The 26,127-nt window shown below is 49.5% G+C and overlaps 1 protein-coding gene across 2 annotated transcripts in view; it reads left to right on the top strand.

The window, feature by feature from the left end:
- NDFIP2 (Nedd4 family interacting protein 2) overlaps positions 1 to 26,127 on the top strand; it is a 693,434-nt gene that overhangs the window by 657,091 nt on the left and 10,216 nt on the right. For both annotated transcript variants that reach the window (XM_069639897.1, XM_069639898.1), the window contains one exon: positions 18,587 to 18,692. In XM_069639897.1, coding sequence (XP_069495998.1) covers positions 18,587 to 18,690 — 104 coding nt within the window. In that variant the 3' untranslated portion in view covers positions 18,691 to 18,692. The remainder of the gene's footprint in view (positions 1 to 18,586; positions 18,693 to 26,127) is intronic.

Here is a 26,127-nt window from a genome sequence, read left to right as displayed (position 1 = left end):
ATCCATCAACAAGCCACTAAGCAATGGCACATCCCTCTCCCATCCATAGTCACAAATGGAACGTAATTACATTGATAACAGGATAGGGAGCTCTGCATCGCCTACTCTGTGGCATTCCCAATTGAATGCCACAGAGTAGGTGACACAGAGCTCCCTATCCTGTTATCAATGTGTCATTGGTTATGTGTTTTGATTTTGGCATTTGGTTACCCAAAATTTTGACTTCTCAAAGCACCTGTCCTTAGAATCTACATACTTTCAAAATGTGTTTTTAGAGAGTGGGGGGGGACGGTGGGAGTATCCGGTCAGGGAATCAAAAGCTAAAAAGGGTCAAGGTGGTTCATCAGCAATTTAATTTCCATAGGTGGATTAAAAGTTATGCGTTTTCACCAGTCTTCTGAGCTTCATCCATCCTGGTCCTAGAACAATGGACAGAGTTCCACAGGGAATGGAAGGACTTGCAACCAAAATGTTTGTGCTTAAGCTGGCTGGTGGAGAGCAATCTATGAGGATGTCTGTTAGAGTAGTATGGTAACACTAGTTTGTGCAGAAACCTGGCGCAGTACTGCAGTAGACTTTGTGGGCCAGGCAGAGATATGTTTTGTCGATATTTTGACAGCCAGTGAAGTGGCTTGTGGTTTGATTGCTTTAGACATGTCTCAAGACATACTTGCATAATACATCCTTGTCTAAACCCTAAACTCAAAATATTATGCATTGGGCCTCATTATGAGACCGGCGGTAGCTGTGCCGGTAAAACCGGCACGGCTGCCGCCGGAATAATTTTTTATCCAGCGCCCGGGAATGGGCATTTAACGGGGCGTTATGACCCTGGCAGCCCTGGTAATTTGCCATTCCTGGGCGCCGGAAAATATTAGTCCCCATTCCCATTTGAGTCCCATTGGACTCAATGGGAATGTGGAGGCCGGATGCACCGGCACCATTCGTGAATGGTTCCGGTGCATCCGACATGGTCTGCTCGTGGGTGGCGGTCTGCCCGCCAGGTCAGACCTGCTGGGTGAAAAGGCACCTGCAAGCAGACCTTGTAGTTTGCCGGTCCGGTAACAACGGTACTGGCAAGCTTACCAGTACCGTTGTTACCAGACCGTGAAGCTTATAATGAGGCCCATTGACTTGTTTTTCAATAGTCTACTTCACTCATGTGAAAAAATTGAGGCAACTAAGAATGTGATCGACTGTCTGCACCTGTGATGAAGCCTTTTGTTCAGAAAAGATTTTATTGGGTCAGCCATCAGGGGGTGCACAGATGCAATAGCTCCTCTGCGTTGCCCCTGAATCGCTGGATCTTTATTGGTCCTGAGCCCTCACCAAAGCCCCCATTTTGGAGATAAATTTGAGCATGAATTCCCACTATAGCCCCCCCCCCCTGCACCTCTGGCTGAAGTCTCGGGAAATTTTTGATCATGGATGCCAAAGTTATGTCTGAGTAACTAGGCTCTGCTGCTGCAAATCGCTCCGACTCCTGACGCGGCTCCATGCAGATACGAAGGGTAGGCGGGGATCCGCTCTGGTGGAGTGAACGGGCTGGTTGGCCCCTTGAGGTATGGGGGCCATCCCCCCTCCGCTGAACACGGGCTGTGATACCCTGTCTTGGTTGGGCACAAATCCTCAAAGGAGAAGCCCAGAGAACAGTCCTTGGAGGCGTCTGCGCCGTGGAGATAGGCAGTGACCAAATCAGTAGCATAGGAGTGCGAGACCCTCGATACTTCTCCAGTTCCGCCGTTGTAGTATGGCCTTGATCCCACATCCTGTGTTTCTGGTTGTGGACTACATCTGGAGCAGTGACATTTTCACCAGCGATTTTGAGGACCACGGTGAGTGGGCTTGATGGAGGGCTCAGTGGAACAACTGTGGAAGAGGAAGGGCGGGGTAGCAGAGATTATCTGGTGCCCACACATTGTACTGGCTCTGTGCGGTGTGTGCCACCCCCACTTGCAGCGGGAGGCTTTAACAACAAATATGACTAGAGGGGCCAGTGGCCTCTGCTCCTCAGAAGACAGAATAGGTGATTGTCTCTTGTGGAATGACCCCAAAAAAGACTGAAAATAAACTGTATGGTATATTTGACCGAATTTAGGCTGTACGAAAATCCTGTAAAACCAAATATTCAATCAAATATGCCATACCATGACCATTTAGCAAACAAGGGGAACAGGGGTTGCAGGGATGTCTCCCGCATAGGGGAATAAAGTTAGAAGAGAAAAAAAGGAAAGAACCCCGCGGTGCCGGTTCCGAAGCACGTAAGTGAAGGGAACCGGTGTCGCAGGGAGTTGGCGGCATACAACGAGTTGTGCCGCTAAAAGGTAAGTGGGGGATGTATTTGTAGGGTATGCTTGGGGAGGCATTTACGTTTGTGTATGTGAGGTCTCTCCCACCTCCAGGTGACCTCTGGACCTACCGAGACATACAGGCGTAAGAAAGCAAGGCTGTGTAGGGTTTCATTGGCCACCAAGCAGTGCACAGTAAGCTTGGTTTGTGAGTGGGAGTAGGGACCTGAGCTATATGTACATACTGGGAACCCCCCTCTTACTAAGATTTTGGGTCCCTCGTCCCCTGAACATTAGAGGCATTCGTTATCCGGTGCCTCAACAGCTTATAATGAAGTGACCGGGCTGTATTATCTTGGACCCTTTTCCCCTGAACGTTGAACCTCTGAGTCACTGGATATATTTGCTCTGCAGAGGGGTAACCCGCTTCTTCTTGTGTTCGTGATTGATGAGCTGGGAGGTGTCCCTGCAGCAGTGTCAATATGAAGGGCCCCCAACGGTGGTACAGAGTGAATCCTCACCTACAATAGCGGAGTCCGTTCCGGACACAATGTCCACAAATAGAGACGTTTCCGCATTATTAGAGGACATTAAAGGAATTTAGACGGACATGAGCCACAGGGTGGTGTGAGACACCTGAGGGTGTCTCACTCACTAGTGCCAAGGGATCTGTCATCCAGGTGGCCAGGACACAGCCATCGCTGTTGGATCCAGTTCCTGGGGTTACCCAGTGAAGGAAGATCACCTGGATGGGGGGGGGTCCTCGGGGAGTGGAAATGGGACACCGATGGGTGAGACGTGGCAGCCCCTTCTTATAACACCTTTTCCCCCATCCTTCCACGTAGGATACTCAAACACTCGAGCCCCTCATCCCCGTGTCCGACACAAACACTTTCGCACACCACGAAAGACAACGGACTAACACCAGAGCCGTTTACCTGACATGTCCCAATACACGGGTCAGGCAAAGACACGCAATTGACCAGAATCGCACACACCTGACAGCCCTTTCCCTTCCACACACGTATAAAAGGTGGAGCATGAGAGCACACGACGAAAAAGGCAAATGGCACGACGAGACAGCTATCCAAGCCCAGGCAGTTCAAGAGGAGGAAAAAGGTGTCGAGAACCGAAACCGTGACAAGAAGAGACGCAACCTTGCCCTTTCCGACCCAGACCCTCTAAGCCTCCGTAGAAGGAATCATAACTCTGAGAACAATAGCCAGCCTGTGTTGCAGCAGATGTCAACGGTACATGGAGCATGCCTACGCTGATAAGTAGGACAGAGAGAGAGACGCCTGCTACCATGGTACCGACCTTGACTCCAGATACAAGAAAAGCCAAGCGGTTCATCACAGCGGCTGAGTCAAGGGGAGAACCGACAAGAAACGGAACTCTGTTGAACGAAAGATGCAAAGTGGCAAATAAGGAAAGTTTAGAGAACTGTTAACATTAAGGGAAAAGCAGCTGCAGAGGGATCCGGCACTACATGGGTGCTCACTCAAGAGAACACTGGTTGATCCCGCGTTTGTAGAAACTATCAATACCAGAAGGCCTTAGTAGTGCTGCAAGGACATGGTCAAAGTGGTCATACAGGTGTCCAGCAAAATCCTCTGTACAGTCGAAAGTCTTTAACCAACAAACCATTGGAAAATGAAGGATAATGAATCCCAAAAAAAAGTGAGAAAGCAAAAGGAACATTGTGTTGACAGGAGGGACCCTGACAGAGGGAGGTCTACAGTGAATTGTTTAAAAAGACATTAAAACCTTTTAATGCAACAGTTGAGATTGTTTCGAAAAAGCTGCAGTGAACCCGACAGAGAGAGTCAAACAGTTGAGAAGGGTCTGAGCCTGGAAGAGGGGGATCCAGGGGTGAAAATCCATCACCCCGCTAACACGTGAATACAACAGAGAAATCCTTTGAATACAAGCCAGAGTGACCCTGACAGAGGGAGGCTGATAATCGAAAGGGCCTGAACCCCGAAGAGGGGGACCCAGGGGTGAAGAATCATCACCCAAGTACAATCAAAAAGGAACTTTTGTTTTATAATTTTGAACATACCAGGCCCTCGGAAGCAAGGGATCTAACCACTGATGATCCTGATATTGCGACAAACTTTTATGTGGATCTTTAACCCCGGAAGAGGGGGATCCAGAGGTGGAAAGCCATCACCCAACGACAAGTGAATGCCATAGTGAATCCGACGGAGGGTGGCAAACATATGAGAAGGGTCTGAACCCGGAAGACAGAGGGGTGAAGTCATCGCCCAACGTACATTGGAAAGGAACATTTTTTTTTTGTTAACCTATCGGGTCCTCAGAGGCAAGAGACTTAACCACCAAAGGTCCTGATACCTGAGAACGGATCTGTCGTCTCATGCTTCGTAAGCTCAAGTGCATGCTATGCTCAGGTGTCCTGCCTTGTCCCGTGCTCCAAACGTGGAGAAGGGAGACCCCTGCCTACCACATACTGACTTATTTTCAAACACTTCTTTCTTTCTTGTGAATTCTCTCCCACGCTCTTGTTTTTAGTTGTAAGAATTGGCAATAGTTTTTTTTAGTATAGGCCCTTTTATTTGACAAGACGCCACTAGGACTGCCCTATTATTATTTGATGTTCATAGCTTGCTCCCGTCTTAGATTTAGGTTTAGCTTAGGAGTTTTTCCAACTTGCACATACACTTAATAAACACCCTTGAACTGTGATCACTTGTGTCTGTCTTTACCGTTGCCACCATGAGTTCCTTATAGTGGACATATTAGAACGCAGAGTGGACAAGGTGGAAGACAGGCTGCAGGGTCTAGAAACCAATCAAACATCCATTGACATCTTGGAAACACATCTAGACAAGAGCCTTTCGGAGGTGGAGAGACATGAGGAGGAGGCAGCCCTCAAGTTGGGTGATATTAAAAACAGAAAGAGGAGGAACAATATCAGGTTCTTTAGGTTCACCAAGACGGAAGGGGCGGCAGAAAGGGGTATAGTTTGTGCAGTAAATGATGTGATGTGGTTAAACTTTTGTTCGGAGACAAAGCCACCAATGAGCCCACCATTGATGGAGCCTGTGGCGCTGGCAGAGGGCCTCGCTCAATCCTAGTCAGTTTTCATTATTATGCAGAAAAGGACGAGAATACTGGAAAAAGCCAGAAAAGCTGAATGTAGCTCTTACAATGGCGCCTCAATTACGATCTACCAAGACCGAGAGACTTTGACAGTGTCCCCACCCCCCAATGCAGTGGCTTATAGAGAAAGGGGTGAGCTATTGTCTATTGTTTGGGGGTTACCCTTCGCCTTTGAATATGGAGGTCAGAACTATAGACTGGTGATGGAAGAGGACATTCAAAGGGCGAATGAGAAGTTGCTGGACAGGACCAGTTCCGTTGAGAACCAACTCTTGGAGTAGTTCCTGGCAGGATGGTGGGGGAGAGCAGGATGGGTTTTGGGGAGGTGGGGCAGTTGGGGGTGTTGGGCTTTCTCAAGAGATGTTCGTGCATTTCGCAGTGTGTGGGCAATGTACCTAACGCAGCATTCGAACGTTCTTGGGCAGAAAGCAGGTTCAACACAATGCTGAGGGAAGGGACTTGGTTTTCAGGCTTTAATGGCTAGTTCACTAAAGGTAATGGTGGTGGGCTCCCTGAATGCTAGAGGCATCAATTCCCCCAACAAAAAGATTGCTTTTACTTCGAGAATTCACTCGCTCCAAGCTGGACCTGCTTTTCATGCAGAAAACACTTTGGACGAGAGGGAAAGAGACAAAACTTTTTGATCTAAGAGTATTTGGGAAGTCTATCGGGCATTGTTTACCACGAAAAAGAGAGGAGTGGCTATCGTGATATCCAATGGCTTGCGTCTAAAGGTGGTAGCGGTCCGTAGGGATCCGGAGGGTCGCTACCTGTTTGTGAAGAAAGGATTCATGGGAATCCTCCGACATTACGGCCTGTATGTTGCTTGAATGAGGGTAAGATTCCCTTTTAGGATACATTGAAGGAGAAGTTTAAACTTTTTGTGTTAGGCTCCCTTATAGTAGGAGGCGACTTTAATATGGTCCTTGACCCATCTAGAGACAGCAGAAGGACGGGGACACTGAGTGACTCAGCAAGAAGGGGGTACATCTAAGAACTTTCATAGGATCAACAAGGAACTGGGCTTAGTGGATTCCCTGACCACCGTACCCCTGATTTCTGGGGACACCCCTTTACATTCTATTCCCCAGTTCATGAGTCATTCTCGAGGATTGACTATATCTTTGTAGAGAATTGTCTGTACAGCCATGTTTTTGAATCCCGGTGGACCCGGTACAATGACTTAGTACGCATAGCAGTGGGGGAGGGATTGGGATCACCACAGAAAGGGAGATGAAAATGCAATGATTCCCTCTTAAAGGATAAGGAGAGCCTATTTTCTACTTTGATTGTGAGGAACCAGAGGGTGTCCTTACTTCTTTTCCCCCTGGATCCTCTTCTCAGGTGGCCAGTGAAAGACCATCGTTTTTGGATCCCGACCCTGTGTGTGGATATGCGAGGAAGGATCACCTGGGTGGAGGGAAATTAAGCAGTGGGGAGAGGACGTCCTTAGTTAGACATGGTATCTCCCCCATTCATTTTTTTAAACGAACCTTCTATCCCTCAATTCTTTCCCTTTTCTTCCAGTCAAAATGTGCCCCAGAAACACCACCTCAACATTGGGACGAGGAAGAGGCCAACTAGGAGGACACATCCTCATTTGGATAAGATAAACACATAGCCTAATAATGTTAATGCAGGCCCATATCTGTCAAGTACCAAGATGAGGAGAAGACAACAGAGTTATGCACACTTTCTTTAATTCAAACCTTCCCAAAAATCACTGAGACAAAGAGGGCTATGGAGGCTTTCAGATGGAGCCGCCAGGCATGGCCCATTAATGAGTCAGGAAAGTGGACTGAATGACTCACACCTGCGGTTATTTAGCAATCCCAATGGATAGAAAAATGCGGCTGCACAGCACGCGAGGAGAGAGATTACAGGCTGGGGAAAGCCAGCTGGAGCGAAGCGGACTGGAGAGGCAGGAGCAGGAGACATGAGTGCTGGAAGCCGTGTCAGGCAGTGGAAAGGGATGCCGGAGCTGAGGTCGGCCGAGAGAGGATCTGGATAGCCTGCAAGCCCTCTGTGTCTGGTGCAAGCAGCAAGAGCTGTAGGGCGCTGAAGCACTCCAGTGAACGCAGAACTCCAGGAGCGTGTGCAGTGCTCTCTATGACCTCTGTGAGGGAAGAGTGGAAGTATTGGAGACGGAAAGCAGAACGAGGGACGTAAAGAACCCAAAGTGAGATGCTGTGTGAAGCTGGTTAGTGGAAACAGGGAACACTCATACCGGGGCCTCTGGGAACTTGAAACAAACACTTCTTGAATATCAAACACAAAATAAAAATGTTTTTCGGGTAGAACCCCTTTGTAGCAGTACTGTCCGCTTTTGCTTCCTATTTAAGATTGCCCGAGTCTGCTACTAGTCACCACGGGCAAACCGGATTTTTGATGTGCACTTTTGAATACCAAATTGGGTGCTTTTGAATACAGAACGAATTGAAAGACATTATAATAATAATTTGGCATTTATAGCTACGAACCCTCAGGTATCTGAGCGCTGCTTATTATTACCCACGGTATGTGGTGGTCTTTTGAACACTTTTGAATGCTGCATAGAGCAACATCAAGTTTGAGTACTTGTGAATGGAATGAAAGCAAGGTGGAGGAAGCAGCACATTCCACAGAATGAATTGTTTGATATAGAAGTGTTTGAAAAGTCAAGCAAATACCAAGAAGTGTATGAAATGAGAAACCAGCTTTTGAATAAAGCTAAAGAGAGTTCAAGTAACTGCAGGTTTTAGAGGAAACCTATATTGGTAAGAGCCAGAAGAATACAGAAAGAGTAACAAAGTGAACAGGGGTATTGGTTTACGTGACCTTTAATGGGTGGACCATGTGGTCTGACAACTGCGCCTAGACCAAGTGCCCCCTTTTATGGGAAATGCCAATGAAAGTATCCATGAAGAAGCTTGTGTATTTCAACAGTTGCTAATGTGATTTTGAAGTCAAGAAATATAACTATTTTGGTGAACCAGTGAGAAGTACTGATGACAAAAGAGCTAGTAAGTGTCCTAAGGAATTGTTTCGAAAAGATTTGAAGATTGTAACTGGTGGTGTTTGAAAAGCTGGAACTCTTGGGGAAGGCAACCCAAATACCATGTGAACTATTTTGAACTTGGTGAAGGGGAAGCTGATTAAAAGTCAGGAGCTGGAAGAAGTTCAGAACTTTGTTTCGAACACTATTCATTTTGATGCTGACATCCCTACATTTTGTATTTAGTTAGTTATGAGGGCAAGTATAGGTTTTTGAGTTGGACTTCCTTATGCAGACTATCCTTAGTTTTCTTTAGGCAGGAAATCCCACCTTAGCATAGGACAAGTTACGTCTTACTCCATCCTGACTTTTAAGTTAAAGCCTTTTTGAGAATCAATCTTGAACCTGTTGTCTGTGTCTTATTTCGTTTATAGTGCTTATTTCGACAGCCATAGTTTTGAATGGCAAAGTTTCGACAACACATCCGTTGAAAAAATGATTTTTTTTTTAATTGGGTGTGGTCTACCCAACCCCCGTCTTTTACCCCTCAACACCCATTTTTGTAAAAAAAAAAAAACCTTTACCCACAAAGAAAATGAATTTTGTCGATGCATTTTTGTCAAAACATTTGGCATTCAAAACTATTTTTTCGAAACAATGCCTGGATACCGTCTTACTTCATGATGCCTTCGCATGATTTAAAAGAAAACTTTGATTTGAACGATAATGTGGAGGTGGGACCGCATATTTTATGGGATGCTTTCAAGGCCACGATCCGGGGGTGTTAATTCTGATTGGTTCCCAAAGGAAGAGGGCGAGGCAGGAGGAGGACCTTGTGGGTGAAATGGCGGTGGTCCAGCCAGGGAACACCACAAATGGATACGTTTCTCAGGACCAGGCAAGAAAACTCACTCTATAAGGCCTAGTTTAAGGAACTTTTGTTGAGCGACACACAGAAAAAGCTGCTGTTTCTCAAACAAAAATATTAATGTAAAGGGGATATGACAGATAAGATACTAGCCGGGAAACTGAGGGAGAACCAGAAAAGCAGGATGGTAAGGGCCATAAAACAAATGGGGCTACACACAGTGATGCAGTGTGAATTGGGGCAGACTTTAAGCCTTATTATGAGATTCTATATATGTCGGAATTTGGTGGAGATGGCTTGTGCATAAATTATTTCTTGGGAACGGTAACTATACCAGGATTATCTATTGAAGCAGCCTCCGAGATGGAAGCTCCCATAACTGAGAAAGAAGTCATACAGACTATCAAGGCAATGAAGGGGTGCACAACACCTAGGGACGATGGGTTCATGGTCAAATTTTACAAGATGTATCAATCTACCTTGGCCCCACACTTGGCAAAAGTTTTGAACAGGATTCTGTAGGGCAGATTCTTCTGGAGACCATGATAGAAGCCATTATAGTGGTAATTCCAAAAAAAGGTAAGGATCCCACAAGGTGTTAGTCATACAAACCGATTTCTCTCCTTAACACTAGTGTTAAAATATTGGCAAAGTTGTTGGGGAAGAGGTTAGAGGGAGTATTGCTGACCCTGGTACACAGTGACCAGGTGGGTTTCATCAGAGGAAGGCAAGGTTTGTAGAACATATGTAAGACAATTGATTTAATGCATTTTGCAAAGAACTCCGACTTCGATGTGTGCCTGCTCTCACTAGACTCCGAAATAGCTTGCGATAGGGTGGAGTGGAGCTACATGGCCATGCTCCTGGAAAGAATGGGAGTGCGAGATAATCTCTCCAAACTGGTCGGTGAAATATACAGGACTCGTTCGCACGAGTCCAGGTCAATGGGTTTCTCTCAGAACCAACTCTGTTAACTAGAGGTACGAGGCAGGGATGTCCCAATCCCCGTTGTATGCACACATGATGGAACCCCTGGCGATGGTGATATGGGAACAGCAGGGAATACAGGGTATCAGATGAGGGAAGTAGAGTTTTTAAGATTTCCCTATTTGCCGACGATATATTGGGCTACGCGGTGAACATCCACACTTCTATACCAGTGTCATTTTTCCCTCATTGACACCTTTGGGGCCTTCTTTGGGTTGAAAATAAACAAATCGAAATCTTCCATAATACCGATCCGTGTATCGGACCTCTGTTTAGACCAGAGACGACTTGTGTTGGGTGTAAAAGTGGACAGGTCTTAGATTAAATACCTTGGAGTCCAATTATCAAGAAATTCATATGGGCTTTCATTGTCAACTTTGATCCCCTCCTAGAGGCTGTTAAATCAGACTTTGGTAGGTGGGGCACACTCCTTGTCCTGGTATGGGCATATGACGGCGGTAAAAATGAATGTTCTCCCTCGACTTTTATCTTTTCACGACCTTGCCCACAAGGATCCCAGAGACTTTTTAGTAAACCTCCAGACAGCAGTGAATAAGTTTGTCTGGAAAAACAAGTGCCAGAGGATTAAGAGAACCACTCTTTCCCTTCCAAGGGAGGCTTTGAGGTACCAGACCTTTCCTTCTATTATAAGGCAACCCAATTGAGAGTGATTTTGGAACATATGAGGGATGACCTGGGGTTGTAGTGGACATACTTGGGAAGACATGGACCACACACCCTGCAAATGTAAGACATGACATCAGTTTGGGGCCCCAACATAGGTCTGGGGCAGTGGGGCTTTCGCAATACCCAAGCATGGTCTGATAAGGGATTGGAGACAGCGGGGCAGTTGTTTATAGACAAGGTGTTTTTGGATTATGATGCAATTTAAGAGGTTGGCGGTATAGAAAAGATGACTATCTTTGGATATTTATATCTGCAAGTGATATTTTTTAACAAGAAATGGGGGGATAAACTAAAGTGTTCATTTACATAATTTGAGGCGGCCATTGAAGGCTCTGAGACTAGAAAAGGAATCCTATCCCGAATTGGATCTAGCTGAAATGAAGAGTAGACTAACTTTTAAAAATTACGGGAAAGAGTTGTGGGGGGGGGGGGGGGTGGGAATCCCGAAAGAGACCTGTGGAAAAATATATACATTTCTTTCATGGGAACTTTTTTACAGCAGCTATGGAGCATAACTTTAAAATGTTACAAGACTGCCACATTGACCCTTTGAAAATGTCCAGAATGTTTGCAGGTACTCTCTGTCCGAGGGATTGTGGTTAGGTAGGATCCTGAGCACAGTGGCAGCATTGTCCACAAGTTCAACTGTATTGGAGGGAACTGCTTTGGTGGATGATGGAGTTTACAGTAGGGGCTCTTCCTTTGGATTCACTCCAAAGGCTGCTAGAGCTCCCCCCAAAGGGTTCAGATCTATATACAGATACCCCAGAATGGGGGAAGCCATGTTCAGGGCAGAGAGAGTGGCGTTGGCACAGAAATGGAAGATCTCTGGCCGCCTGATGAAGCCGATGATTGGCTACTGAACTTAAGGAGAATGTACAAGATGGAAAAGTTGACGGCATTGGTCAATGATCATATGGATACATTAGCGAGGATTGGGAACCGGAGATGCATAAATGGGGATGGGACGTACACGAGCGGTGCAGCGTTGATTCACTTTATTCATCTCACTTATTCCCCTTCATACTGCTCGCTGGGTGAGCGTGTGATTAAAGGGCTAGGTGGGAACAATAGGGGAATTGAAAGGGTAAGCCAAAGGTGAGAGGGATGTTGCATCTTATCTTTGAGTCACTGTCTTATAGATGGTGTAACACCCATGGAACAAGCCTGGATTTACTGCCGAGACGAAATAGGATTTGAGTGTCAGTTTCAGCTGCCTGGTTAACTTGCCATTGAGATCTATTCACCTATAATCATGAGCTAATGTAAAGACGTAAGGGGAGAAGGGGGTGTGGAGATTATTGTTTTGATATGTGACTGTTTTTAACATTTCAATAAAAATGTAAGTCATCATTGGCTTCCATCTGTTCTTAGGGGTGCCCTTTGTGGGTTTATTTTATACTTCTCCAGCATGGGGTCTGGCATGGATTCACATGCTCATGAATATTCCCCGTCGTCAGGCTGGGAATCCTCGGTAAAGAAAAAACCAGTATCAGTTTCGTTTCCGATCTGTCTTTCGTAGTACCAATCACTGGTCTCTGCGTCATACTGACCACAGCCAATGACTGCCCTCTACCTAAGCACCGCCTCTGGCAGCCATCTTCAGATTTTTACCGCACGTTCATGTGTTGGGATCCTCGTGCTATTGCTCTCGAGCGTTAGTGCTATTTTTTCACGTTTTTTCTCAAAAACTTCGTTTTTTCGGTCAAAAGAGCCTCAAGCTCCACCGACTCTCCATCCGATCAACGGGGACCCGTTTTGGATTCGTCTGCGCCACTCAAGGGTGGAGATTTCGTCGCGCTACGCTTTTGGAGGACTCCAGAAGTTTCTCAGGCCCGGTCATGGCCCAGGAGAAGGGAAGCTCGACGCCCGGAAAGCTGTTCAGGGTCTGCCCTGGATGCCAGCTGCAGAACGTCTTCAAGGAGGACGAACAACATGAGGACAAGACGCACGTGGAGAAGAACTGTGCGTTTTGCGGCAACATGTCGGAGCGGACCATGAAGGACCGCCATCAACGTCTCGCCAACTGGCTAGAAGGGAATAGCCCGTCCGGCGAGAAGAAGAGGAAGAAATCCGAGCGGTCTTCTAAGACCTTTGAGGACGCCCCGGCGACGGGGGTCCAACATAAGGCCGAGCACCGCGAGTCCGCTGGCACTGGGAGCGCCGAACGGTCAGGCTCTACGGGCGCCAGGCAGGGCTCACCCTCCCCGGGACCATCAACCACGAGCCAACGCTCTGGGTCGGGTAAGAGGAAGGCCGAGCACCCGGCGAAGCTCCTGGAGAGGCCCCGGTCGAGCTCGAAGGCGGAGGGGGAGCGAGGCAGTGTCCCCCCCCCTCAAGGATAAGGCGGTGAGCGCACCTAAGGTGGTGAAGGCCTTAATCCATCCGGCCAAGCCCTCTATCGAAACTGTTGCGGCGGCCCTGGCTCAGCCTGTGGAGGCTACACCAGTGGTGGCGACCTCGGGGCTCAGAGTCTCCCTGCCACCTCGGAGGGAGTCCTCTTGTGCCCATCGATAGGACCCCCGTGAAATCCCCCGTGGGGAAGAAAAAGGGGGGGCAGGGCGTCGTAGATTCGGCCTCAACCTCGGAGGAGGAGCTGGTCGAGGTCTTAAGCCACGGCCTCGGCGTGGAAGAAGACAGGCCCGTCGGGATGGATCCCGACGCAGGGGACGACGACATCGTCGAGGGTACCGACGGGGCCCCTGATCGCCCGTCGGATTCCCCTCTGCCAGCGCCGCGAGACAACTCGGCGGCCATTTTGTTGGCTATACAGTCCTTATGCTCAGAGAAAAGGACGAGACTACCGTTGCCGACGGAACCTCTCCCGTCGTGGGACCCAGAACCGGGACCTTCTGGTGTTCCCCCTACCAAGAGAAGAAGGATCCACCCTCCACCTCCTTTTCAGCCGTCGTGCCCCTTCCAGCCCTCCTCCCCGTCCACCCGAGGGGATGATACGGGGACTGACACGGCAGCGACGGGTACGGACGACGAGGTTTACGACGAGGATGTACCGTCGTCGCCTCCCACCAGGGCTTCTCCGCCCGACGAGATTGGATCGTTCCACTCTATGATCGCCAGGGCATCCGAGCTTTTCCAACTCTGCCCTGAGGAGAAGAAGAAGGAAGGTTTCCTTTATCAGCGGCACGAGGCCAAGAGGAAGACGGTCCTCGCGGTGCCTCTATTGGACGACATTTGGGATGAGGGCCTCACCCTCCTCAAGAACCCTTCCACGACGCCAGCTAGAAGAGACCGGTACGAGAAAAAGTACCGGGTCCCGGACACGCCCCCCCTGTGCCTCCGGGCGCAGCCTACCCCGGACTCCGTCGTCTCCGCGGCGGCCAGGAAAAAAGCGGGGGGGGGGGGTGCGGCCTCCACATCGACTTCCCCACCGGACGGCGAGGGAAAGAAATTGGACGCTATGGGACGCAGAGTCATCTCGTCTGCAGCGACGACGATTAAAGCTGCCAACGCCTTGGCTATCGTGGCCCGATACGACAGGGAGCTCTGGTACAAACTGGCTCCCCTGCTGGACTTCTTGCCGGACGACAAGAGGGCAGAGGCCCTGGAGATCCTGCAGGAAGGTGAGGTGGCTTCGGACCACGCCATTACCGTTGCGACGGACATCGCCGACACTGGGTTCTGCCAGTTGGGCAATGGCGTTTGCCTTAGGCGGCGTGGATGGCTCAAGGCTACGGACTTCCGTCAAGACGTTCAGACCAGAGTCCTGGACATGCCCTTCGATGGGAACAACCTGTTTGGGAAAACAGTGGACGATTCCCTTCAGGCCATTAAAGCGGACACCGAGACGGCCCGGGCCCTTGGAGTTCTGCAACAACGACGGACGCCCTTTCGGAGCAGCGGAGGCAAGGGCGCCTCCAAAGGTCCCGGCGGCGGTTTCTCCTCCTACCGTCAAGCAGCCCGCTCGTCGTCTCAGGAGGCCTACAGAGGACGAGGCAAGTCTAGGGGGACCCCGCCGTCGTCGCCAAGGACAAGGCGCTAAAGCCTCGTCGAAGCAGGATTGAACCGGCCGGGGGGTCGGGCCCCCACCGAAGCACCCCGGTGGGAGGCCGGCTGGCGAGCTTCGTCAGCGTGTGGGAGTCTATCTCCACCGACCGTTGGGTGCTGGACGCCTTGGCCCGGGGCCACGCGCTCGAGTTTCAAAGAAAGTGTCCGCGCGTCCCCCCTGTGGCCAGGAAAGAACTTCACGTCCCTCAACTTCTCCTGGAGGTGAAGGCGATGCTCAAGAAGGGCGCCATCAAACTCGTCCCAAAGAGGCTTCGGGGCTCCGGAGTCTACTCGAGATACTTCCTCGTGAAGAAGAAGACGGGGGGATGGCGCCCCATCCTGGACCTGCGACGTCTGAACAAGTTCATCAAGGCGCAAAAGTTCCGGATGGTCACCCTCCAGCACGTCCTGGGTCAGCTGGAGGAAGGAGACTTCCTGTCGTCGTTGGATTTGGAGGATGCCTACTTCCATATTCCCATCTTGAAGGGGCACCGAAAATTCCTCAGGTTTGTGGTCCAAGGGCGTCATTACCAGTTCAAAGCCCTCCCCTTCGGTCTACGGTCGGCACCGAGGGTGTTCACCAAGTGCCTCGCACCGGTGGCGGCTCAGCTGCGCCGCGAAGGGATCCACGTCTACCCCTACCTGGACGACTGGCTCATCCGAGCCAAGACAAGGGAGCTAGCCGTGGTTCACACGGCAAGGACCGTCCAACTTCTCACGGACCTGGGATTCTCCGTGAACTACGCCAAATCCCACCTGGTGCCCGCGCAAGACGCTCTGTTTCTGGGAGCGAGGCTCAACACAGTGTCCCTTCTGGCCTCCCCGTCGGAGGAGAGGACCAGGACCATCCTGGGCAAGGTGCAGCGGATGTTGGTGGCCGACGCGGCCAAGGTGAGGTCCATCAAGTCCCTCCTCGGAATGATGTCTTCCTGCATCTACCTCATTCCCATGTGCAGGCTCCGGATGCGCCCGTTGCAGGAGTTCCTGGATGCGCGAAGGATCCAAACAACGGGCAGCTTCGAGGAAAGGATCACACTCGACGAGAGTTTCCGACGAGCGATCCGGTGGTGGGGCACCCGCGCGCATCTGACGGCGGGGGCATGGACTTCCAGACCCCAGCCCACCAGGAGACAGTGACCACGGATGCCTCCCTGGAAGGGTGGGGAGCGCGCACCGAAAATCTGCACGCAAGAGGCCTTTGGCTCCCGACGGAGAAATCCCTACATATCAACGTCCTGGAGCTCCGTGCAGTGTTTTGGGCCCTCAGGTCCTTCCTTCCGTCCCTCAAGGGCAAGGTGGTGAGGATCTTCACCGACAACACCACCACCATGTTTTACATCAGGAAACAGGACGGAACCAGGTCCCCAGCACTGTCCAAGGAGGCGCAGGACCTGTGGCATTGGGCAGTCGCCCAAGGGATGTTTCTGGTGCCGTTTCATCTGGCAGGGATAAAAAACACCATCGCCGACTCACTCAGCAGGGAGCTGCGCTCGTGCCACGAGTGGGAACTACGGCAGGATCTAGTGGATCGCCTCTTCCGACGGTGGGGCACACCCCAGATCGACCTGTTTGCGACGGCGACGAACTCCAAGTGCCGGAGGTTTGCCAGCAGGTTTCCCCAGGCGAGGAGCATGGGCGATGCTTTCTCGTTCCCCTGGGAGGGCCTGTTCCTCTACGCGTTCCCTCCTTTGCCACTGCTGATCCGGCTTGTCAACCAGCTCAAGAGGTCACGGTGCAGGATGATCCTCGTCGCACCTGCGTGGCCGAGGCAGATATGGTTTCCGGACCTTCTGGACTTGTCAGCGTCCCCGCCAATCAAGCTGCCGGTGGACGCGGATCTGCTCTCCAGGGAAGGAGGCGCCATCCTCCACCACGACCCGAAATCGCTGAACTTGCAGGCCTGGCTCCTGCAGCGCTAGAGTTTGGAGGATACGACATACCGGCCGACGGCAGAGAGGTTCTTGCAAAGGCCAGGGCGTCCTCGACTCTTAAATGCTACAGACACAAATGGAAGAGGTTCTCTGTCTGGTGCCACGCTTAGAAGATTAACCCTCTACGGATTACGGCTCCCCAGGTACTGCCGTACCTGCTGACGCTGGCCAAAGCTGGACTGGCACACGCGTCCATCAAGGTTCATCTTGCTGCGATCTCCCGATACACCAGAACCACGGGGCGGACGTCCTTGTGGTCTCATCGTCTGGTGAAAGAGTTCATGAAGGGACTGTTCAGATCGTTCCCGCCGGTGAAGGCTCCGGCCCCGGCGTGGGAGCTCAACGTGGTGCTGACCAAGCTCATGGGACCTCTGTTCGAGCCTCTGCACTCGGCCCCGTTGAAGTTCTGTCGTGGAAAACAGCGTTTCTTGTGGCCATCACCTCCGCACGGCGGGTGGGAGAGATCCAGGCCCTTTCCTACAAGGCCCCGTACTTGACTTTTCACGACACGAGGGTAGTGCTCAGGACGCACCCCTCCTTCATGCCCAAGGTACCGTCGGACTTCCACCTCAACGAACCCTTGGTGTTGCCTGTATTCTTCCCGTCGTCGCCGGCTGAGAGGACTTTGCACTCGCTGGATGTGGCTAGAGCGCTGAAGTTCTACGTGGACCGCACGAAGTGTTTTCGGAAGACGTCACAACTCTTTGTGAACTTTGGACCTATCAATCAGGGGAAGGCTCTCTCGAAGCCTTCCATTTCCAGATGGCTCTCCGGCTGTATCATGTACTGTCATCGGTTGGCAAACCGACCGCTGCCTGGCCGTCCGAGAGCCCATTCCAACGGAGCGATCGCAGCTACCACGGCGTTCCTTTCTGGTGTGCCCCTGCTGGACATATGCAGGGCTGCTATGTGGAGGTCGACGCACACCTTCACGATGTTCTACTGCGTCGATAGGGATTCCAGGGAGGAGTCCAGGGTCGGCCAAGCAGTGCTGCGCAACCTGTTCGCCTGGTGAGGAGGTAAGATGCTTAATGTTGAGTTTGATGCAATGCTTAATGTTGAGCCTTTGCCACCTCCAGTGGTTGTGCATGTGTGTACTGCTATGTATTCTTTATTCATGAGCATGTGAATCCATGCCAGACCCCATGCTGGAGAAGGAACAAGTTACTTACCTGTAACTGTTGTTCTCCAGCATGGGTCTGGCATGGATTCACATGCGAACCCTCCCGCCTACCCCTCTGCGGCTCTTCACTTGGTCATACTTCCACTTCACGTGCTTCCAAATCTGAAGATGGCTGCCAGAGGCGGTGCTTAGGTAGAGGGCAGTCATTGGCTGTGGTCAGTATGACGCAGAGACCAGTGATTGGTTATTACTACGAAAGACAGATCAGAAACGAAACAGATACTGGTTTTTTCTTTACCGAGGATTCCCAGCCTGACGACGGGGAATATTCATGAGCATGTGAATCCATGCCAGACCCATGCTGGAGAACAACAGTTACAGGTAAGTAACTTGTTCCATCACTGTCGTTCCATCTAGAACTGACCCAATAACTACTAATAGCTGTGCATAATCTTAATGAATTGGTACAAAGATGTAGTCGAATAGAGGGGGTGAAACAGTGGGTAAAACATATTTTGCCTTTGTATACTTTGTGGTTTTGCATGTATTAAGTAAAGCAAACCTCAAATAAATGTTGATGCTGTTTGTTTTCACTTTTAGGACTCCTTCTGTTCTTCAGAGGATTTGTCAATTATCTAAAGGTCCGAAACATGTCGGAGAGCATGGCAGCTGCTCATAGGACAAGATTTTTCTTCTTGTATTAGAGGTAAGAAAATCAAACGTTAAAATGGTACTAGTATGTTCAAATGTTTTGCATTGCAAACATTTTCGATTTTTTTTGTTGTAGAACTCTGAAACGTGGTGGTGACCATATGCATAAATGTATTTTGATTTGGTTTTACAACACTGAAAAAACAATGGTACTGCTCTTGTCCAGCCCACTTTACCATATGCATTGTTTGTGTCCTGGTCAATAGTTAAGTTACATTTTCTGCTTAAAAAGCTTAACATTTGAGCATATTTTAGAAAAACAAGGCAACTTTTGTATTAGTCCAATTGTCTAAGTTTGTGCAAAATTGGGTAATTTTACTATCATCAATTTCATGAAACTGAATTTCCAAATCAAAAAGTCGACAAATAGATTTTGAAGTTTCCTGACCATGGAAAATTGCTAAAAAGTCTGCATATTGACTCTTGCTGGATATTTTCTCAGCAGGTTTGCTGACATGTTTTCACTTAGTTTGCTGAGAAAATCTGCAGCAAAGGTTTTTCTTTAGTTTTGTTTAGTGGGATGAGTTGAAAATGCAAGTAAATAACTTGAAAAATAGGAGTTTGCTATTTATTGGCTTCCCTCAATTCATATTCAGTTTTTCTCCTGTCCAATATTTATACTCTTTTTCTCCGGTTTCAGACATTGAACTGGGGCTGTTCCTGAACTGTGTTCATACTACTGCTGCCCCTTTGTCTCTCCTTCCTTCTGTAATAATTTCAAGAGTCAATTCTTTGATTATTCCATACTAAACTCTTCTCTGCAATCTTTCCTTATCTTCTGGAATCTTTCCTTCAGAGTATAACCATGCCACCACCATCCCCATTTTGACAAAGCCATCCCTGAACCTTCTTTACCCTGTAGGTTTCCTCCTGTCTCCCTTCTGCCTTTCCTTTCTAAAATTCTTTAAAGTGTAGCTTAATCACAACTCACTGCCTTCATCAATTCAAATGGTCTTCTTCCAAAACATGTGAAGATGTTGTGTTTTGCTCAACCAAAATGGGTCTCCTTCATGCCACTCTTTACTTTCAGCTCGGCATCTCTGCTTGTACTATTAGACATTTCTGTCACATTTGATAAAGTGGCTCACTCTATTCTTCCGTCTATTCTAGGATTCTCAGGTAATGTTATTATTTTTAAGACTGGACCTACTCAGTCTTTTGGGCAGAGCAATCCTCAACAGCCTTACCCCTGTGCTTCTGTTTTCTTGAAGGTTCTGTACTGGGTCCTTTACTTTTCTCCCTTATTCCTCCACTCTTTCTAATATTTTCGTCTCTTTTGAACTATTGGGTCACTTTTACTAGGCCCCGTGACATTGAGATTGCGCCGGGGGTGGAGGTGAGAAGTACTGGGGGAAGGGTAGGAGGAGGAAGTTCAAGACATAGGATCAAAACATCAAAAATCAAGAAGTGCGGTCAGCAGGTGGCAGTGCAGGAGTTAAGTGCAGACAGGTGTTAGTGCAGGTAGGGGGACTGTAGTACTTGAGCAGGTCAAAACATGAGGCGTCCATCTTGACTCTAACCTACCATGACTAAACACATTAGTGCACTCTCCTACACGGCTTAGCCACCAATTTCTCACCCCACAAAATTTCATAACACTAGCACAAGCCCTAATACTATCAAAGATCAAAGCTTGATTATTACAACATCCTTCTGTTGGGAACCACAAAGACTAATCTGGCTGAACTGCAATTTCTGAAAGACAAAGCCTTAAGGGCAGCCTTTAAATTAAAAAGAAGTGACCATATCTCTCATATCAGGAGAGAAGCACATTGGTTACCCATACAAGCAAGATTATTAATCCCTTATCACGTACCAATGATGCCCCTACTTACCTCAACAACAGTGTCGCCCATAAAAGGTCAACTAGACCCCTCAGATCAGGATTCATCCCAAGATTCAAGAGATGCAGGGCAGTGGGTGCCAGCTTCCAGTCGCGGCATCGAAGATCTGGAACCGCCCTCCCATTACACATTAGAAATTAGCTCTCCCACAGCCGCTTTGAGAGTGTTACCAAAACTTGGCTATTCAACAAATTCTAACCAGCATCACCTCATCCTGAAATGCTTAGACCATCTCTGTAACTATTATCTCGCACAAACTGTGTTTGCCTGAATGATAACTAATGATGCAACTAATCCTACTTGTATTGTAACCACCTCTGTAACCAAATAAGCAAGTTTATGTAACCTATACCGTGATGCCTCCGGGTTTGGGCTTGTAACAATTGCTATAAATAAATCAAAATTAATAAAGGATCTTGAACTTGATCCTTGCAGCCACTGGTAGCCAATGGAGAGATTTCAGTGCTGGAGAGATACGATCCCTGGGCTTAAGGCCCAAGGACAAGACTTGCAGTCCTGTTCTAGATGAGTTGCAGAGGACGGAGAGTAGAGGCAGGCAGATTTAAAAAGAGGCTGTAACAGTAGTTAAGCCTAGAGAGAACCAGAGCTCTGGAGACGTTGAGCTTCTGACAGAAGAAGAGGAAAGGAAGAATACCTCTGAGGAGGTGCAGTTGGTAGTTTGACTTCTTAGAGACATCAGAGATGTGACGAGAGAAGGAGTGTGTGGAGTTGAAGATAACCCTGAGGTTCTCAACCTCACAGGCGGGAGCAGGAGCAGGCCAGGTCAGAGCCTGATCAGTGATACCCAGGTTATCACAGAGCCAGTTGAGCAGGATGGCATGGTTGACAATGTCAAAGGCAGAGGAGAGATTGAGTAGGATGAGGACAGAGGGGAGATTAGAATCAAGGTTAGAGAGCAGGTCTTCACAGATGTTCAGGAGAGCAGTTTCTGTGCTTCTGGATGCTCTGAAGCCAGACTGATGGTCATGGAGGCAACACATCCAGGCTCTGTTGGCCTCAGAACCCTACATCACTTTCCAAAGGGACAAGGTAGTCCTGCGGACACACCCGGCGTTCCTACCAAAGGTACCCTCCGCCTTTCATCTAAACTAGGAAATAGTCTTTCCTATGTTCTTCGCTGACCCCAAGGGCGAGGCTGAGAGTCTTGCACTGTCTGGATGTCAGACGCACTCTGAAATTCTATCTGGACAGGACCAAGGGCTTCCGCAAGTCAGACACACTTTTTGTCATCTTCGGGGGCTCCAGACCCAGTTACCAGGCATCCAAAGCTTCTATTGCATGGTGGATGGTTGCAGCCATCAAAGAGGCCTAAGAGGCTCAGCACAAGCCCTGCCAGCCTACATGCACGGTCACACGGTCAGAGCCAAGGCCACGGCCATCGCCTTCCAGTGACAGGTCCCGTGGCAAGTCATAAGCAGGGCGGCCACCTGGGCCACCCCTTCGGCTTTCTGTAATCATTACTTCTTTGGACGCCGGCTCTAAATCAGACGCAGCCTTCGGATAGGCAGTTCCAAGGAACTTATTTGCTTAAGGAGGGTCTCCTCTCCACCCTGGGGCTACATTCAGTTGTAATCGCCCATGCAGTATGGAGGAAAGGGGACTATGGACTAAGAGTACGTTATTCACTACAGTGAGTAATTCATAATTTGGAGGACTATGTCCCTGCAGGCAGTGAGCTGCCATATGTAGACTTACCATCTAGGGACTCCACACCGGGTGAGGTGGTATCTTTCTAGGCAATGTCCCGAGCAGCCAAGCTCCTCAACCTGGTTCCAGAGGAAAAGGAGGGATTCCGTTTTCAGCTCTGTGAATCCTCCAGAAAGACTGTGTCCTCGGTGCTGCTTCAGGACGACATCTGGGAAGACCAGCTGCTGGTGATGAAGAAGCCCTTTTTCTGCGCCTATGAAAAAGGAGAGGCTGGAGAAGAAATATAGGGTGCCGGATATGACTCCTAAATGCCTCTGAGGCCATCCAACATCGGACTCGGTAGTTTCGGCTGCTGCGAGAAAGAGGTGGTCTAATCCTTCTTCCTCTTGCTCAGTCCCACCTGACCTGGAGGGAAGGAAGCTGGATGTGGCTGGCAAGCGCACAACCACCACTGCAGCATTTACTGTTAGGCCGCAAACACCCTAGCATTCCTGGCACGCTATAACCGAGAGCTATGAGTTGGGCACCATCCTCAATTCCCTGCCAGAGGACATGAAAGCGGAGGCCGTGGCCATCTTTCAGGAGGGAGAAGTGGCATCTGACCATGCAATCACGGTCGCCCTGGATATTGCTGTCTGGTTTATGGCAGATGCGCAACTGGGTCGCCCAACGCCATCAAGGTTGGCTGAGGGCCACTTATTTCAGGCACTTATTTCACTTATTTCTAAGCCAAGGTGGTCGACATGCCTTTCAATGGAGATAACCTTTTCAGCAAGGCAGTGGATGAGTCTCTTCTTACCATCAAGACTGACATGGGGACAGCACACTTGCTGGTCACGCTGCAGCAGAGGAGACATAACTTTTACTCTCAAAAGGGGAAGATCTCCTGAATGTCTAAGATGCTCAGCCCTTTCTACCGTCAGCCCTTCCACTCTACTGCTCAGAAGGCATATAGAGGCTGCTCCCAGGCCTATAGGAGAGGTACCCAGCATTGTCATTCTCAAACCACCAGTATTCAGATGAAACCTGACCAGGCCCAGCCCCCGAGCCCCTACTTCAGCAACCCAATGGGAGGCTGGCTGCTTCAGTTTGTCGACACGTGGCGCCACATCACCATGGACAAATGGGTGCTCAATGTCATCTGGCAGGGACACTCTTTAGAGTTTCAATACAAGTGCCCCCCACATTCCACCAGTGCTAAGGCAAGAATGGCACAGATCACAACTCATTAAAGAAATTTTGGTCATGCTGCTGAAAGGGGCAATATAATCTGTCCCTCTGCCCCTCTCCATACTCCAGATACTTTCTGGTTCGGAAGAGGTCCGGCAGATGAAGGCCCAGCCTGGACCTGTGTCGTCTTAACAAAGTACTGAAGTCTCCGAAATTCAGGATGGTCACTCTGCAGCATGTGCTCAGCCAACTGGAGGAGGGAGATTTCTTGGTGACGCTGAACCTGGAGGATGAATACTTCCACATCTCTATTCACCCAAAACATCGGAAGTTGCTAAGGTTCGTCATCCAAGGGAGACATTAGCAGTTCAGGGCATTACCCTTCTGGCTCGAATCAGCCCAGAGGGTGTTCACCAAATGCCTGGGCTCAGTGGCAGCATTCCTTTGTCAAAAGGAAGTGTATGTCTAGACCTACCTGGACGATTGGCTAGTCCGGTCTCGTTATCATGGCCAGGCGGCGCAACACACAGCAGAGATGGTCCAGACTCTAACCTCTCTGGGATTCTCCATAAACTAGCCCATATACTGCATGGAGCCGTCTCAAGACACCCTGTTCCTGGGGCCCTGTTTCAACACTATCGTGTCTGGCGACCCCACCGAGGGAAAGAATGAAGACCCTCCTGGGGAAGGTCCAACTGCTGTCCGGTGCATCAGATCCCTGTTGGTGATTATGTACTTGTACATCCTTCTGGTGCCTCATTGCCAGCTGCAAATGAGGCCGCTTCATTTCTGGACGCCAGGTGGAAGCAGATCTCTGGCTCTTGGAATGACAGGATAGCCCTTATCCAGGTTTTCTGCCAAGCTCTCCACTGGTGGTCCATTGACCCTCACATCTCGCAGGGGGCTCAATTCTGGATCCCTGTGCATCGGGAGACATTCATGACTGATGCCTCGCTGGAAGGTTGGGTGCCCACACAGGGCGACTATAGGCCACAAGCCTATATATGCATATCGACGCCCTGGAACTGCGGGCAGTTTTGTTTTCTGGGCTCTCAAGTCTTTCAAGCCTCAGCTTTTGTGAAAGGTGGTCAGGGTCTTCGTGGACAACACAATCACTGTGTAAAACATCAAGAAGTGGGGCGGGGCAACATCGCCCTTCCTCTCTCGGGAGGCACAGAACCTGTGGCACTGGGCCATTGATCACTGAATGTTCCTGGTTTGGTTTCACCTGGCAGACGTTCAAAACACCCTTGCGGCCACTCTCAGCAGGGAATTGCGGTCCTGCCACGAGCAGGAGTTCCAGCAAATTCAAGCCTCTTGGATCTTGAGCAAATGGGGCAAGCCTCAGATCGACCTGTTCGCTACAGCAACCAACTCCAAGTTCCAGCTGGTTCCCTTGGGAAGTCTGGTTCCTGTATGCATTCCCACCAATACCGTTGCTGCTACGTGTGATCAACACACTCAAACTGTCCCCTGCAATAATTCTCATTGCACCTGTGTGGCCCAGGCAATTGTTGGTGGCTCCAGCATATAGACTGCCTCCTCGCCCAGAACTGCTCTCCAGGTAAAGATCCATCCTGCACCACTACCCAGCGTCCCTGAGCCTGGCTCCTGAAGTCCTAGAGTTTGGACACTCCTTGATGCCCTTGGAATGCAAGAACATTCTGTCCAGGGCTCCATCTACACTTGCCTGTTACAAACACAAGGGGACACATTTTACAGTATGCTGCCGGTCAGAAAAGATCGCTCTATGGCACGTTACGGCGGCCCAACTGCTTGCTTACCTGCTCTTGCTCGCCAAGTTTGTCCTTGCACCTACATCGATCAAGGTACACCTGGCTGCCATCTCCAGGTAGTCCTGGACGCTGGGAAAGCTCTCCCTGTGGTAGCATAGACTTGACAAGGAGTTCCACAAGGGTCTCTTCAGGACTTTTCCACCAGTGAATGCTTCTGCTCCTGCGTGGGAGCTTAATGTGGTCTCCAAACTTATGAGGCTGCTGTTTGAACCTATGCATCGGGCCCCCTTTAAGTTTCTTTCTTGGAAAACTGCTTTCCTTGTGGCTATCGCTTCGGCCAGGAGGGTTGGTGAGATACAGGCTCTTTTGAAAATCTCTGTATTTCATTCCACCCTGTGAAACTGGTTCTAAGGGCTCATCCTTCTGTTATGCCCAGGGTCCCTTCAGACTTTCATTTAAACAAGCCTATGGTGCTGGCAGTTTTCTTTGCGAACTGTTCGTCTGCTGAAAGGTCTTGGCATTCGCTGGACATGGAGCGTGCCTTGAAATTCTATGTTGCACGCACGAAGGACTTTCGAAAGACTGCTCAACTATTTGTGAACTTTTGACATGTGGGGCATCGGAAGGCCCTAACTAAAGCATCCATCTCCAGTTGGTTCTCCAGCTCCATTTCATTCCCGCCAGCTGGCCAACAGGCCGTTGCCAGGCAGGCTGAGGGCCCATTCCACCAGAGCAATCACGTATTCAACGACGTTCCTTTGTGGTGTTCCCCTGCTGCATATCTGCATGGCTGCGACGTGGTGGTCTACTCTCACCTTCACAAAGCTCTACTGTCGACAGGGATTCCAGGAAGGAGTCTTGTGTCTGACAAGAGGTTCTTTGCAACCTGTTTCTTGAGGTGAGTGTGTTCCAGGGGTAGGTTGTATTGCTTCTGTTGAGCCTTGCCACCTCGCATGGTTGTATATAAGTACTGCTGTGTAATCGTATTAATAGCATGCAAATCCATCCAAGA

This window comes from Ambystoma mexicanum, chromosome 7q (assembly GCF_040938575.1).
Source record: "Ambystoma mexicanum isolate Mex_15411 chromosome 7q, UKY_AmexF1_1, whole genome shotgun sequence".
NCBI lineage: Eukaryota > Metazoa > Chordata > Amphibia > Caudata > Ambystomatidae > Ambystoma > Ambystoma mexicanum.
This window is presented reverse-complemented; position numbering and strand designations above follow the sequence as displayed.